The sequence below is a fragment of the Chaetura pelagica genome, unplaced genomic scaffold (assembly GCF_000747805.2).
Source record: "Chaetura pelagica isolate M959 unplaced genomic scaffold, ChaPel_1.0 scaffold531, whole genome shotgun sequence".
In the NCBI taxonomy this organism is placed as follows: domain Eukaryota; kingdom Metazoa; phylum Chordata; class Aves; order Apodiformes; family Apodidae; genus Chaetura; species Chaetura pelagica.
Window position 1 is genome coordinate 327207 of NW_009952362.1, and position 12141 is coordinate 339347.

Here is a 12141-nt window from a genome sequence, read left to right on the forward strand (position 1 = left end):
AGCAGGAAAGCTTTTGATGAAATCTAAACACAGAGGCACAGAATACAGCAAGGGAGCTGTACAAAACAGCAGGAGCCAGGACACCAGCTGGCTGAGTAGATGCTTAGAAGGAGGGTCTGGAAGGTTTCCACTACCATCTCCATTACTGAACTGCTGTGGGAGTGTGCAAAAGGTCTGTTGTTTTCAGGAATTTGGGTAAGTGGTTTCTGGGGGCCCAAAATGTAGCTCTCTTTCTGTTCTAAGTGCATCTGAAGCATTTAAAATTAGATCTGCTCTTCAATAGAAACCATTCATGAAAATACCAGCTTTAAATGTCTTTACAGTGCCAGTTACTCACTGGAAGCATACCACCCACTTATCTTATACCCTACAAGTGCAGAGTCTGAAAAATTTCAAGATCATGACATGTAACAGACCAAACAAGCAGAAAGCCTTATTTAAAGGCACTATTAACCCAGCTGGAAACATGAATAGAAATGTGAGTAGAAATAATATTTGATGTTGGATAAGACAAGACTTACCTGCAGGTCAAAGAACTTGCTGTATCTCCGGTATATGATCTGGGTAGTCAGGTCAGACCATGTTACATTGATGATATAGACCTGTTCAGGGAAAAGAAAATACAAGTTAAGGTGGGCTCTGAAGCACTGGATACCTTGAAAGGCTGAAAAGTCAGTACAGGTAAATTCCACACAGGCTACTCCTGCTCCCAACAAGGAATACAATCCTGGGTGCAAAACTTGCCTAAATTAAAGGCATTGCCCTGCTGCAGCCTTTAGCAGAAGCCTCAGGAGAGCATCCAGTGTTATCCCACATGTCCCCATCACCAGCTCACACTTGATTTTACTCTCTCTGAGAATGAAGCTTTAATCTAGTGTCAGGATATTTTCTAGTCCCTGGTAGCACACTCTGGCCTCTGCCTGTTTGGGGGGTCCCAGAGCATGCTGCAGGCACCGTCAGGAGACCTATTCTGCTCCTGAATTAACAGTCCATCATGGGCTGCTGACCTCCAACCTCATGCTCCAGGTTCTCCTTGTACACTGAGATGTGACCATGGCCCTTCCCAGGCAAGACGTGGCTCTAGATCGATAGAGAAATTCAAAGTAAACAGTTCCAGCGGAGTTGTGGGGTCACAGCCGCACAGCACAACCAGTTATGTATGCCTATACACATAGCAACGACTCAACCCTACAGCATACAGCCCTTCCTGAATCATGTCACACCACTCAGCACCTCAGGCCCCAACCAGACTGATTTGAAAGTGATATAAGGCAGGTCACTGTTCTCACTTTGGTGGAAACTGCAACACGCGTGCAGAACAAGCCCAGGATTTCCCTTGTCCAGCCAAAACTTACGCCCAAAACAATCACCTTACAAAAACACTGTTTTGCCAGAAACTGTGATTAAAAGTTATTCGCATGTGTAGGGACACACATACACATATACATAACACAGAAAAGTTTCCTTTTCACACTAGTACCTCCCAAAGATTTTTAAAAAATAAAATAGAGCCAGATTCTGCTCTCTCATCCCATTCAGGTCAAATGCTGGTCCTGCTGCCTTGATGATGCACACAACAAGACTTCAGCAAACACAGGAGCCATCAAGGGTGACCCCTGAGGGTAACTACACAATGCCAGTGTAATGGAGATCACAGCTAGGCCACAGCTCCTGGGTCTTTAAAGCCATTTCCAGGTTTCACAAATGAAGTGGTACGAGGATCTGGCAGAGGAAACAGGAAAGCATTCCTCCTCTCTCAGCCCCAGTAATGCACCAGGAGCTCTCCCCTTTTGCTATGGATGCAGATGTGAAGTGCTCTGCCTCCAGTGAGAGGGGATGGATAAGCATGACCCTCTTCTCCATCTCCCCCAGAACCCTAGCGCATCTTCCAGGGTGCTGATACAGGGTAATTGATTCTGTGCTTTTAGCAATAAAAGGTATTGAATGAAAACCACTAAAGGAATGTCAGGAAAGAACAGCCTTAACAATGCTTCTCCAAGAACCAATGGATTTTTCCCATCTTCTTTCCCAGTAGAAGAGAGGTGTCATCTGATGTCCTTGAAACCATGCAGATCCTGCAGCCTTACTTTCATCTCTGCTTGTAACAACCACATCCAGTTCCTAAGGCACTTTGATCCCCACCTCCTAAAGCCCAGCTCCATGGTATTTAAGAACTGGACATACTGAGCACAGACTGTTAAAGAGAACTGGGGCCTTTCATAGAGCCAGGACTCAGAGCCCAAGTTTGACCCAATTATCATATCAAACCTATCTATTGCTCCCACCAGAGCTGAAACCAAGGGAAGGACTGCCCAGGGATGACAGCATGACTCTCAGCAAACCCAGGTTATTCCTCTGCTGCATTTCTCCCATAAAACCAAGGCACACAACCTCCTTCCCACAGTACCCATATACACAAGGGTGAGAGCAGCACTGCCCTGCTTCATGAGCGGAAGACAAGACTACATAAGATGAAGATTTCAGGTTCCCTTTAAGGATCTTTTCCATGTTGACAAGCCAGAGGAGAGAGACCCTGGGAAGGAAGCTGCTGTTGCCAATTTTCAGGCCAGCCACACTACACTGAAGAATATTTTTCCATGTGTTTGTTGTGGGGAAAAAAAAAAAAAGTTTGTAGCTTCACTCTGAGCTAATTCACAACACAAACATTTCTACTCTTTCTCTATCCAACAGCTACTTTCAAATGGAAAACCCATTCAATTAAAAACAGATCATGACAGATGGGAGCTGACTGTGATCCAAAAGAAACTTCAGATACTGTAATTCTGGCCCCAGGTTCTCACAAAGGGGACGAGACAAGGACAGGAGAAACATATTGTACATGCAAATAAAGATGGTATTTTTTCTTTAATGATGTGTCTTTCCCTCAGAAGGTAGAAACAAAACACCTATGCCACAGACATCCAGGCTTTTTGTATTTCATTGCACTTTAGGCTTTCCCATGCTACTCTTCAGAACCCACAAAAACTGCTTATCCCAAAACATTTTTAACTGGCTGCAAATCTGCTTGATCCAGATCTAGCCCAGACAGGAGTCAATCCTGCTTTAAGAGCCCAGCAGTGCTCAGTGGTGCAGTAAGTGACACAAGGCACCCACCACACGAGATGGGGTTGAGCTGGGTGTGAAGAGACATTCTAGGCAAGAGGTTAAATGCATTTGGTGCAGGAAGTTGGGTGCAGGTGGAGGATCCCAGTGCACGGTGCCATATGGTCCCACCTCTGAAATCCCTGCATCTGTGGTTGTGAAGCTGCCACTGACTTCAGTCAAGCCAGGATTTTGCTGCACATTTAAAACAGCAATTAAATCTTTTTGAGCCCTAGATCTTTTCAAGCTCAGCAAGTGATGAATCATACAGCATTCAGATGCACTGACTTCTGTCATGGGAAAATGATAGCAGGAACCAGAAAAGCTTTTAATCATAACCTAGAGCTGTGTGAAGTAAGAAACAAATGGGCTTAAAATCTGCATGGTGGGACACAGGTGCAAAACCTGAAATGGCTATTGATTTTGTGTCTTTGCAAAAATCGAATTGCTTCTTGAAAGCCACCACTTAAAATAATGGGGAATCATTGTTTGCTTGAACTCAGAAAAGATCACCAAAATGTCAGATTTTAAAAGCAAGGTCCAGCGGTTTCAAAAGCCTTACATATCCAATTTCTCTCCCTCACAGATCAGAGTTTGGTGATTATTCACTTCTGCTGCCTTAGTCAGATCCATAACCTTTTCATAAGTAGCAAACATTACATCAGCTTATCTCGACTTTTTTTTTTTTTCCCCTCAGATCTTAAAAATGGGTCTCTGTGAAAGCAATCTCTTCACTGATATCCCTGGGGAGAATGAGGAAAGCAGTCCTGGGGGAGCCAGAGGTCATGCAAATGCAAAGGGACAGGGAAGCAGCAGGAAGTATCAGATAAATATGAAGAGCTGTCCCACGCTCCAAAGCCCGGCAGTCCCCGCACTGCCCACTCAAGCTGCCTGCAGACCTAAGGGAGGGTTTTCTGTGGCATCTGATGGCTCCCCAAAACTGAGCCATGCAAGCCACTGCTTCAGCACACAGCTGGTCCTGCCCACGGGAGAGTCCCAGGCCCCTGGCACGCTGCTTCCTCATAAAAGAAGATAAAATCAAAGTATCTTACATGTCTTGGAGCAAGCTCTTCCATTAAGTACAGTATTTTCCTATTTAAGTACAGTGTTTTCCTACAGTCCATACATGCACAGAACTAAACTTTAAAAGTGATTGCAAATTACAAATTACTACAATAATTAATTACTTAGGGTAAAAAGATCTGCTTTACGTATCTGCCATGTTTATGACTTTAAAGGAGTCAAAATGCAGCTGCTTCAAATGCTTCACCGTAAAAATCTTTAAAAGAAAAATCCCTGACAATAAATAATAATTGAAGTACAAACTATAAACAACTCCTGCACAACCACTGGGTGTTCAAGCCACTAAGAATATTCCATTTTTAGTTTCACAAAGCCATTCTTTTTTTAGTCTTCTATGTATTTTAAAATAAACCTTTCTTCAGAGAAACAAGAAGCAGGCCTGTACAAACCAGAGAATATTAATCAGGAACCAAGCTTGATAAGCAGCTCTTAATATTCATGCTGTGTGAAAGAAGGTAAAGGATGTCCGGAGGATTTTATCAGCTGCTAATTATTGTTTAATTCCATCTCTGGGAAACTGCAATTTTACCCACTACAGAGCAGAAAATTTATTTCAAACTGAGATTATTGCTCTCCTTTACTGCCTACTGCAAGCAATGAGGAGAGATGACTTTGCACTACAAAAAGCATTCACTCAAATGTCATTGGGCATGACTTTTATCATTGAACGTCTTGTTTTCAATGGAAAATATACAGTTCCAGCTGGCACAGAATCCAGAGGTAGAGAATTCAGGTTATTGTCATGTGACTGATTCTTCAACTGGCTCTTTAGAGGCTTTTGTTTTGTTTTCTATAGCCAGATGAGCTGTAGTGGAAGATAAATGTCTGAGATGAGCAGTTTGATGAGACCAAGATAAGAATATCCACAAATAGCTGTTGGCAAAGACAAGATGGAAAAGCAGAGACTAGACATACCCCTGCACACATAAGAGAGGCTGCTGTTAACCTTTAATAAGTAATTACAGTAATCACCAGCTATTTAGAAAGTTTTTGTGAATGCAAAAAACAAAGCTACAGTGCAATTTGTATGCAGATACCATCACGATAGCCCCTTTTATCCTGGAGAACTCAGCTTCTTCAGAGTCTCATATTAAAGTGTTGGATGTTTGTCCTCCAGTGAATCATGACTGAGCTGGAAAAAGCATACCTTTGCCCCTATGTTCAATGCTATTGCTGCCTTTAAGCTGGGAACTTTCCACCAGCACAGCTCAGCATGTGAACACTCTCTGGTCTGCCTCTGTGCAGTTAGCCCAACTCCTGCAAGGCTTGAAGAAATTTCAGCTGGGTCGTTTATCTGGTGGAGTTTACACTAAAACAGCTCAAACCACAGCCCTCCTCAAAGTCAACATACATCTGTGTCCTTAATTAGCAGAGTACAGGCACTGCACTGACTTACTGCTTGCGTAACCATTTTAATGTCAAAGTCGCTCTGATGAGCACAAATTTGTGCTGGCCCAGACCCAGATTTGAAAGAGGGATAACAGCCTGCAGACAGCACTTTTAGTACCCACGAGGCCAAAGCAGCAAAGCTGCTCATCTTCCAGAAGCAGAGTGGTTGAATTTAGGTGTATTCTTCAAACACACAAGGCACTGGCAACAATAGCCAGGGTTTCCCCAGGGTGAGGGCCCCCAGTGTCCTCAATTCTTGTCCTATACAAGAGCCAGTGTGGCAGCATGGAGAGTAAAATGCCAAGGAATAAACACAGAGAATGGAAGAAGCCCCCCTGCACACATCACCTGTGCCTTCACTTTGCTTGGATCACATTTGACTCCGGATCCAGTGAGCACAGCATGGCTCCTTGCCCAGCTCACCAGCATCCAAAAAGGTTTGAAAAGCATTCTGAGACCTGGGAAATTCCCACAGAGATCAAGTCACAGACCCTCAGCCCTGAGCCCATGGTGAGTTCACCACTGGTGCCATGCAATGATGTCACCTTTCAGCAGGGTGGTCTCTGAGGAACCACAACTCAGCCTGAGCCCAGCCAAGGAAGAGCTGTTTTCAACCCCAGTCCAGAGCTCTTCTCAACCCAGGAATTTGAAGACTGAGCTGGGAAACTGATCCAAGGCTCAGAAGAAACATGAAACCCAAGCAGCCCAAACACAAGAGCTTCTTGCTGCAGTGTCAGGGTGCCTCAGAGCGGCCCCAAACAAGGGGGCTGGCACAGCCTGCACGCATGTGTGGGGCATCTGGCTTTTTCATGAAGCAGATGTAGTTTCATGGACATCCCTCTACCCAGCTCACGTTTCCATTACCAAAAGGAAAAATGTAACTGGCAAAGAGCCAAAATGACCATAGGTCTCATGGACAAATGTTGCACGTACCTAAGGTTTTGGAAGCATAGGAGAGTTACAGGATGCCAGGATGGAACAAATTGGGCAGCCTCAACAATTGCCAGTTCTGAACTATGAGTAGCCACCACACAGGCAATTTAAGCCTGACAGAAATTCCAGTTGGCATCACAATTTGCAAGCTAATTTACAGTCTAATTAAACATAGGGGGAGGGGGGGGGGAAGGGATAGTTTTCCTTTCTTTAAAGTTTTCTTTTGTGGATCTTGTTTCAACTCTAAACAGCAATATGAGAGGATTAATGCCGGATTAATGCTGTGTCTCTTTTCAGCCGTATCACACCAAATCTGTTCTGTGAACAAGAAAAATAAACTCATTTTCAGCTCTGAATCCAGCCATACTCAGACTTAAGCTGGGTCTTTTCTAGTTTAGAAAATCCCACCACTACTGCATCTTATACAGGAACAGACCTTCTTCCTGGTGGAGAACTGACCAGGATTAAATCTATTTCTCTTTGCCAAATCCTGGTACTTAAAACACAAATGAGAATAGCAAGCAACTGCCTCAAGCCAGCAAGCAGGTCTCCCTGGGAACACAGGAAGAGGAGCTCATTTGAGTATGGAGGCACCTGGCTAGATGTTTTTGCTAGTTTCCTAGCTTCAGGGGTACAGACCAGACAAGTAACAGGGTTGTGTCTGAATGACAAATCCAGCTCATTTTGTTTACACAGGCAGAGTAAGACAATACTTACCCTCACTTTTTTTTTTTTTTTTCCCATACATTGATAAGGTTTCAAAAACCATGGTTCAAATTTCTATTTAGTCTAATCTTCACTCCTAAGGTTTATGGCATTTGCAAAGTTGGGGGTTTAAGCACTGAATTCAGGTCTTTCCAACACCTTCCTGCTAAGAAGTCCCACACAATCAGAACAATAAGCCAAAAGGGGAAAAACTCCTTTCTTTGTGTGGTCATTTGTATGGCTATGAGAGGCATGAAAAGGTAAAAAGTGGAATTTTCACCCATGGATTGTGACAATAACTTGACCAGGGAAGCTGCAGAACTGGAATGGCTGGAAGCCCTGCAGCTTGGGTACAAACCACCTCCAAGCCTCTTGCCTGGCTGTTTGATTACTTCATTTAACTTCATTCTTAGGGATGTGTGAGCAAAATATTACATGTCTAATTCTTGCAGACATGCAATATCTGTGTTGCATTAGCAGGGCTTTGTTTGGTTTTTTAACTGATATTCTGGGTCACATCAAAGACCTGTCAAGGCTCCTATTTTATCTCCAACATACCAAATAACTGGAGCTTAAAGAGAATAAGAAACAGGACTAATAAAAACTGATCACTTCCCTGCTACCACTTCCCAGCTTCAGGAAGCAGAACAGCAGCTTCCCTGCAAGGAAAGAGCAGACGAAGGAAGCAGACAACATCCACACCTTAGATTTACATGTGTGCAGGAGGGAGGGACAGCATCTGTACAACGTAGACTCATATTTCTGTTTCCAATCTGTTTCTATCCACCTGCACTTACTTTCCACATGTGATGGAAATATTTGTAAAGCAGAATAACCACAAGACTGAGTTTCTGCCATTTAAGAGTTGACAGATTATTAGAAAACACAACATCTAAGCCTACAGAGCATTAGAATAGTAGAGTGACAAACGTAAAATGGAAACAAGAACATACAGGCTCTCTGTGAAACCAGGCTCCCTTGTGGCCTTCTCAAATACCCTACCTGGGTCTGAAAGAGGCTGTCTATGGCAAGCAAATGAAAAAAAAAAATCCAGCTGCACTCAAAGGTTAAAAGTTCTCAGCTTATTGCCCCATAAATCTGGATGCCACCTGAATTATAAACAATTTTAACTCGGTGCTTGTGTCTTTTGCCCTAGCAGGTGGTTAGTGTTTCATAAAGACCCCAAAACATGAGAATGTCCTGGTGGAAGAAGAGAAACTCAGTTTGAAAAAAAGAAAAATTGTGAAAAGCAACAATCAACAGACAAAATAGATCCTTGAATGTCAAGTCCTAAGTTTCACTTAAATATTTTAAATACAAAAATTGCAGCAAATTCACTAAACTTGTTTTAGAAAATGATCTATAGTTAGTTGTTCTGAAAAGAAACATATCAACCCTGAAGAATATGGCTTAATGTAGAAGCCCTCTGTGGCAGTACTGGATGTGGAAGACCCTCTTGCCAGTAACTTCTCATCTCTTACAGCCGTGTTGGTTGCAGAGTAAACAATAAACACAAAGTGAAAATGGCACTTAGAAAAAATATTTTCAAAAATTAAGATAATTTCATTCTCCTGCCCTTATTCTCTATACAGGAACAGATCTTGAAAATTTACTCAAAACTGGCTTCATCCTTCTTCCACTGAAATGAATGTTAAAAGCAAAGGATCGAGGCCAGCTATGAGCTCTTTTAAAATCTCTCCTTGGTATGTAACACATCTTCCTAGCTCCAGTTGTAAGAAAGGGGTTGTTCTGCTGTCCAGTCAGTGCTGGCACCATTCAGATGAGGGCAATGTTTGTAAATCAAATCCAGCCCCAGTCTAAATGGGTGCAACCTGCATCTGTTTTTCACTGCCATTACGGAATCACCAGGACCATGGAAGCCATGTTTCATTCCCTTCATGGTGTTGGATCACACCTCACATGAAAGTGGAATTGCCAAACTATCAGAAGGACTTAAGAGAGAAGCAGCTGAACTGATTCTGGCACAAGAGGATTTGACTTGGGGAATGTTTAAAATGGGGTGAGTAGAGCTCTGCTCGATTTCAGGCAAAGAGGGTTTTGTCATCAAGTGCCCTAAATGAGACCAAACAAGAACCTGCTCGCTACTGTGTTAACTACATGAGGACTGATGAGACACAGAGACAGAAAATACTATCTGTTTTCCAGTTAGTACCAAATCTCACACATCTTTGCACAGAGTTAGTTATGCCTGTGGGAGATCTTTCCCAGTACCCTTATTTCTGCTCTGAGAACAAGGGCCTATCCATGCTATACCAGCAGGGTTGCACTGATGTGTTTTCCCAAATACTGGAGCTCATACACAGTGCTAGAGCATACACAGCTTGCAGCCACATGAAGACAGAGCACACCACAATACTGCCAAAACTGCTTTATATACAGGCACAGAGCAGATTTTTGCACACTGTAGGTATGTAGCCTTACTTACACAAATGACAGAAGCTCCTTGTGTAGTCAGCCTTGGGTTGCTAAAACCCAACCTCCCTTTTGGCTTCTCATGTTCAGGATTCCTGCTCTGCACCAACACTTGCATGTAGTTTATATTAGCATGCAAATCTTCCAGCTTTGATTTGTAACCTTACATATGACCCCCAGATGCAGTGTTGGAAAAGCAAAGCAAGGGCCTGGGAAAGGGAGCAAAACTCCTCCAGGCCCTTCCAGAACAATGACAAAGCTCTGGGACATTCTTAGTCCAAATAATGGAAATTCTCCTGGGATTCTGCCATAGAATAGTGGGATTTTTTTTCTTTCTTTCTTTCTTCTCATTTTGAGTAGAGGGAAACAAAGTTCATGTAAACCAAGAGACCCTTGGATTCACAAAGCCAGACCTGAGGGGTCCAGTACTTCAAGTGTGATCTGAATTCCCTGAAAAACTCCTCTAATATCCATACAGTTTGTGCAACTACATTTTTCATGCACGACTGAAGACTAGAACTTGAGGTGAAATCAACTAGATGCACCAAAGCATCACAGAACTGCCAGCATAATGCACTGACAGATGAGTATTTGCACTTTAATTGCAAAACTAGAAGAGTGACTTGAAAATGGGACTATCCTGAAAAGGTAAACACCATTCAATCAACATGAAAGGCATGTAGATCATTGATTATACCACATAACCATGTATATGTAAGGCTGAATATAATTGTTCTCTACAGGACAACCCTGACAAAATTAAACCAACTCTTGGAAAGAAGGGACCAAATTTCCACCATCCCAGAAAGATGCAATACTGAAGTCACTGGAAAAATGTCTTTCAGTGATCTTTGATTTCAGACTTTGCAGAAATCCATGTTTCTTTTGGGGAGAAAAGCAAAAGAAGAAAATTAATTCATATCCTGGTCTTGCAATGAATGCCTAAGTTGAACTGTGAAATGCCCAACAAGAGGCAAATGAGGAGCATTCTTATTCCCTCCAGTGCTTCTGGCCAAGGCAGAAAAACTGATGCAAGAGTCCTGCACTGAAAAGATTCCCTCCTGTCAGGGCACAAAACTGAATTAAACACAAAATTAACTTCTTCCTGTGGAACTTCAGGGTTTTCAGGAAGAGACTCTACCAAATCCTTGTACCCTCAATCACTGCCTCTTCGCTAAATTGAACTATTGTCTCCGCCCTTTCCTTCCCTCCTACTCTTCTCACAATCATCCTCCTTTTCCCTCCTTTTCCCACGCTTGGCTTCCTGCCTTCCCACTTGCAGGAACACCCTCTGTCACCCCAGACCTGCAGGACTATCACAGACAGTATAAACCTAAGCCTCTTCAAATGCAATTTGCAGCCTAGGTCACTCACAGCCATTCTCACCATTTTCTAGATCACAGTTACACAGCACACCAGGCTGCAGGTCCTGCAGATACAGGGATATGGAACAGATGCTTCTTCAGCCTGCATACTGGGCATTTCTGCACAAATGGTCACTTCCCCTTAAAAACCTGCAAAAATAAGCATCCCATAGTAGGAAAATATATTCAACTGCTGGGCACAGGGACAGCTGCTGGACAGGACAGTCACACTAACTAACACCCAGCTGAGGAGATGGGAGATGGGTCTGCAAACTGTACTACAGCCAGAGGATAAAGTCCTCAGCATGTGCTACTGACCTGCACTGCCCACTAAAACAGCCTGCTTCTTCCCAGGCTGTACAGAGGATACAAAGGAGAAGGACCACTGAAAAGATGTATAATTCAGGGATATGGCTATCATCAGCAGTTGTAACCATAGTGCCAAAGGACACGATCACCAAATCAGCCCCCATGCCTGGCTCTTAGCTCCCTGCCATAAGCCTGGACCCTTGTGGTACATGGAAGAACAACATCCCACGGGATTTTAATCACCCTGGGCTGTGTTTTGTCACTCACACAGCTCTCCCCATAGCAAACTCCACATCTCCTCTGGAGACGTGCTGCTGTTTGGTAATGCACTTTCTGTCAGAGCTGTTGGGGTGGCAGTGATGGCAACCACACTAATTCCTTCTCGTTTACCTATCGCAACCCAGCCACAAACCACACATACCCTGGGAGTTACTCACTTCTGAAACAAGAGCGTGCAGCTGCAAGTCAGCATGTGTCACCTTAGAAATTAGCCTTTTAGGGTCATGTCTATATGATATGTTCTATCCAAACCAGTAATAAATATGAATCAGCAAAATTACTGTATGCGTTTACATTTTTGACAAATTCAGGGTTTACAGTGCCTTGGAACAATAAACAAACCTTTTCCTTTCAGTCCTCCAGCCAGAATATTCTCCCACTCTTAGCCACTTAAAGGGAATTATTAATGTTCCACAGAGAGAAACTCTATTAAATCTGCTTAAGTGACCACCCAAAACCCAGAAAAATTACTGTGTTTAACAGCAGGCTTTCAAGAACTAATACAGCTGCAGTCATCACACACTGCATCTGGAGACAGCAGGAA

The 12141-nt window shown here is 43.3% G+C and overlaps 2 protein-coding genes across 2 annotated transcripts in view; both read right to left on the reverse strand.

Moving 5' to 3' along the window:
* SH3PXD2A (SH3 and PX domains 2A) overlaps positions 1-596 on the reverse strand; it is a 209944-nt gene extending 209348 nt beyond the window's left edge. Inside the window, exon 1 of the mRNA XM_010007894.1 lies at positions 522-596. The gene's annotated coding sequence lies outside the window, so the exon portion shown is untranslated. The remainder of the gene's footprint in view (positions 1-521) is intronic.
* OBFC1 (oligonucleotide/oligosaccharide-binding fold containing 1) overlaps positions 1-12141 on the reverse strand; it is an 83958-nt gene that overhangs the window by 1211 nt on the left and 70606 nt on the right. Inside the window, exon 10 of the mRNA XM_010007925.1 lies at positions 522-602. Within this exon, the coding sequence (XP_010006227.1) occupies positions 522-602 (81 nt within the window). The remainder of the gene's footprint in view (positions 1-521; positions 603-12141) is intronic.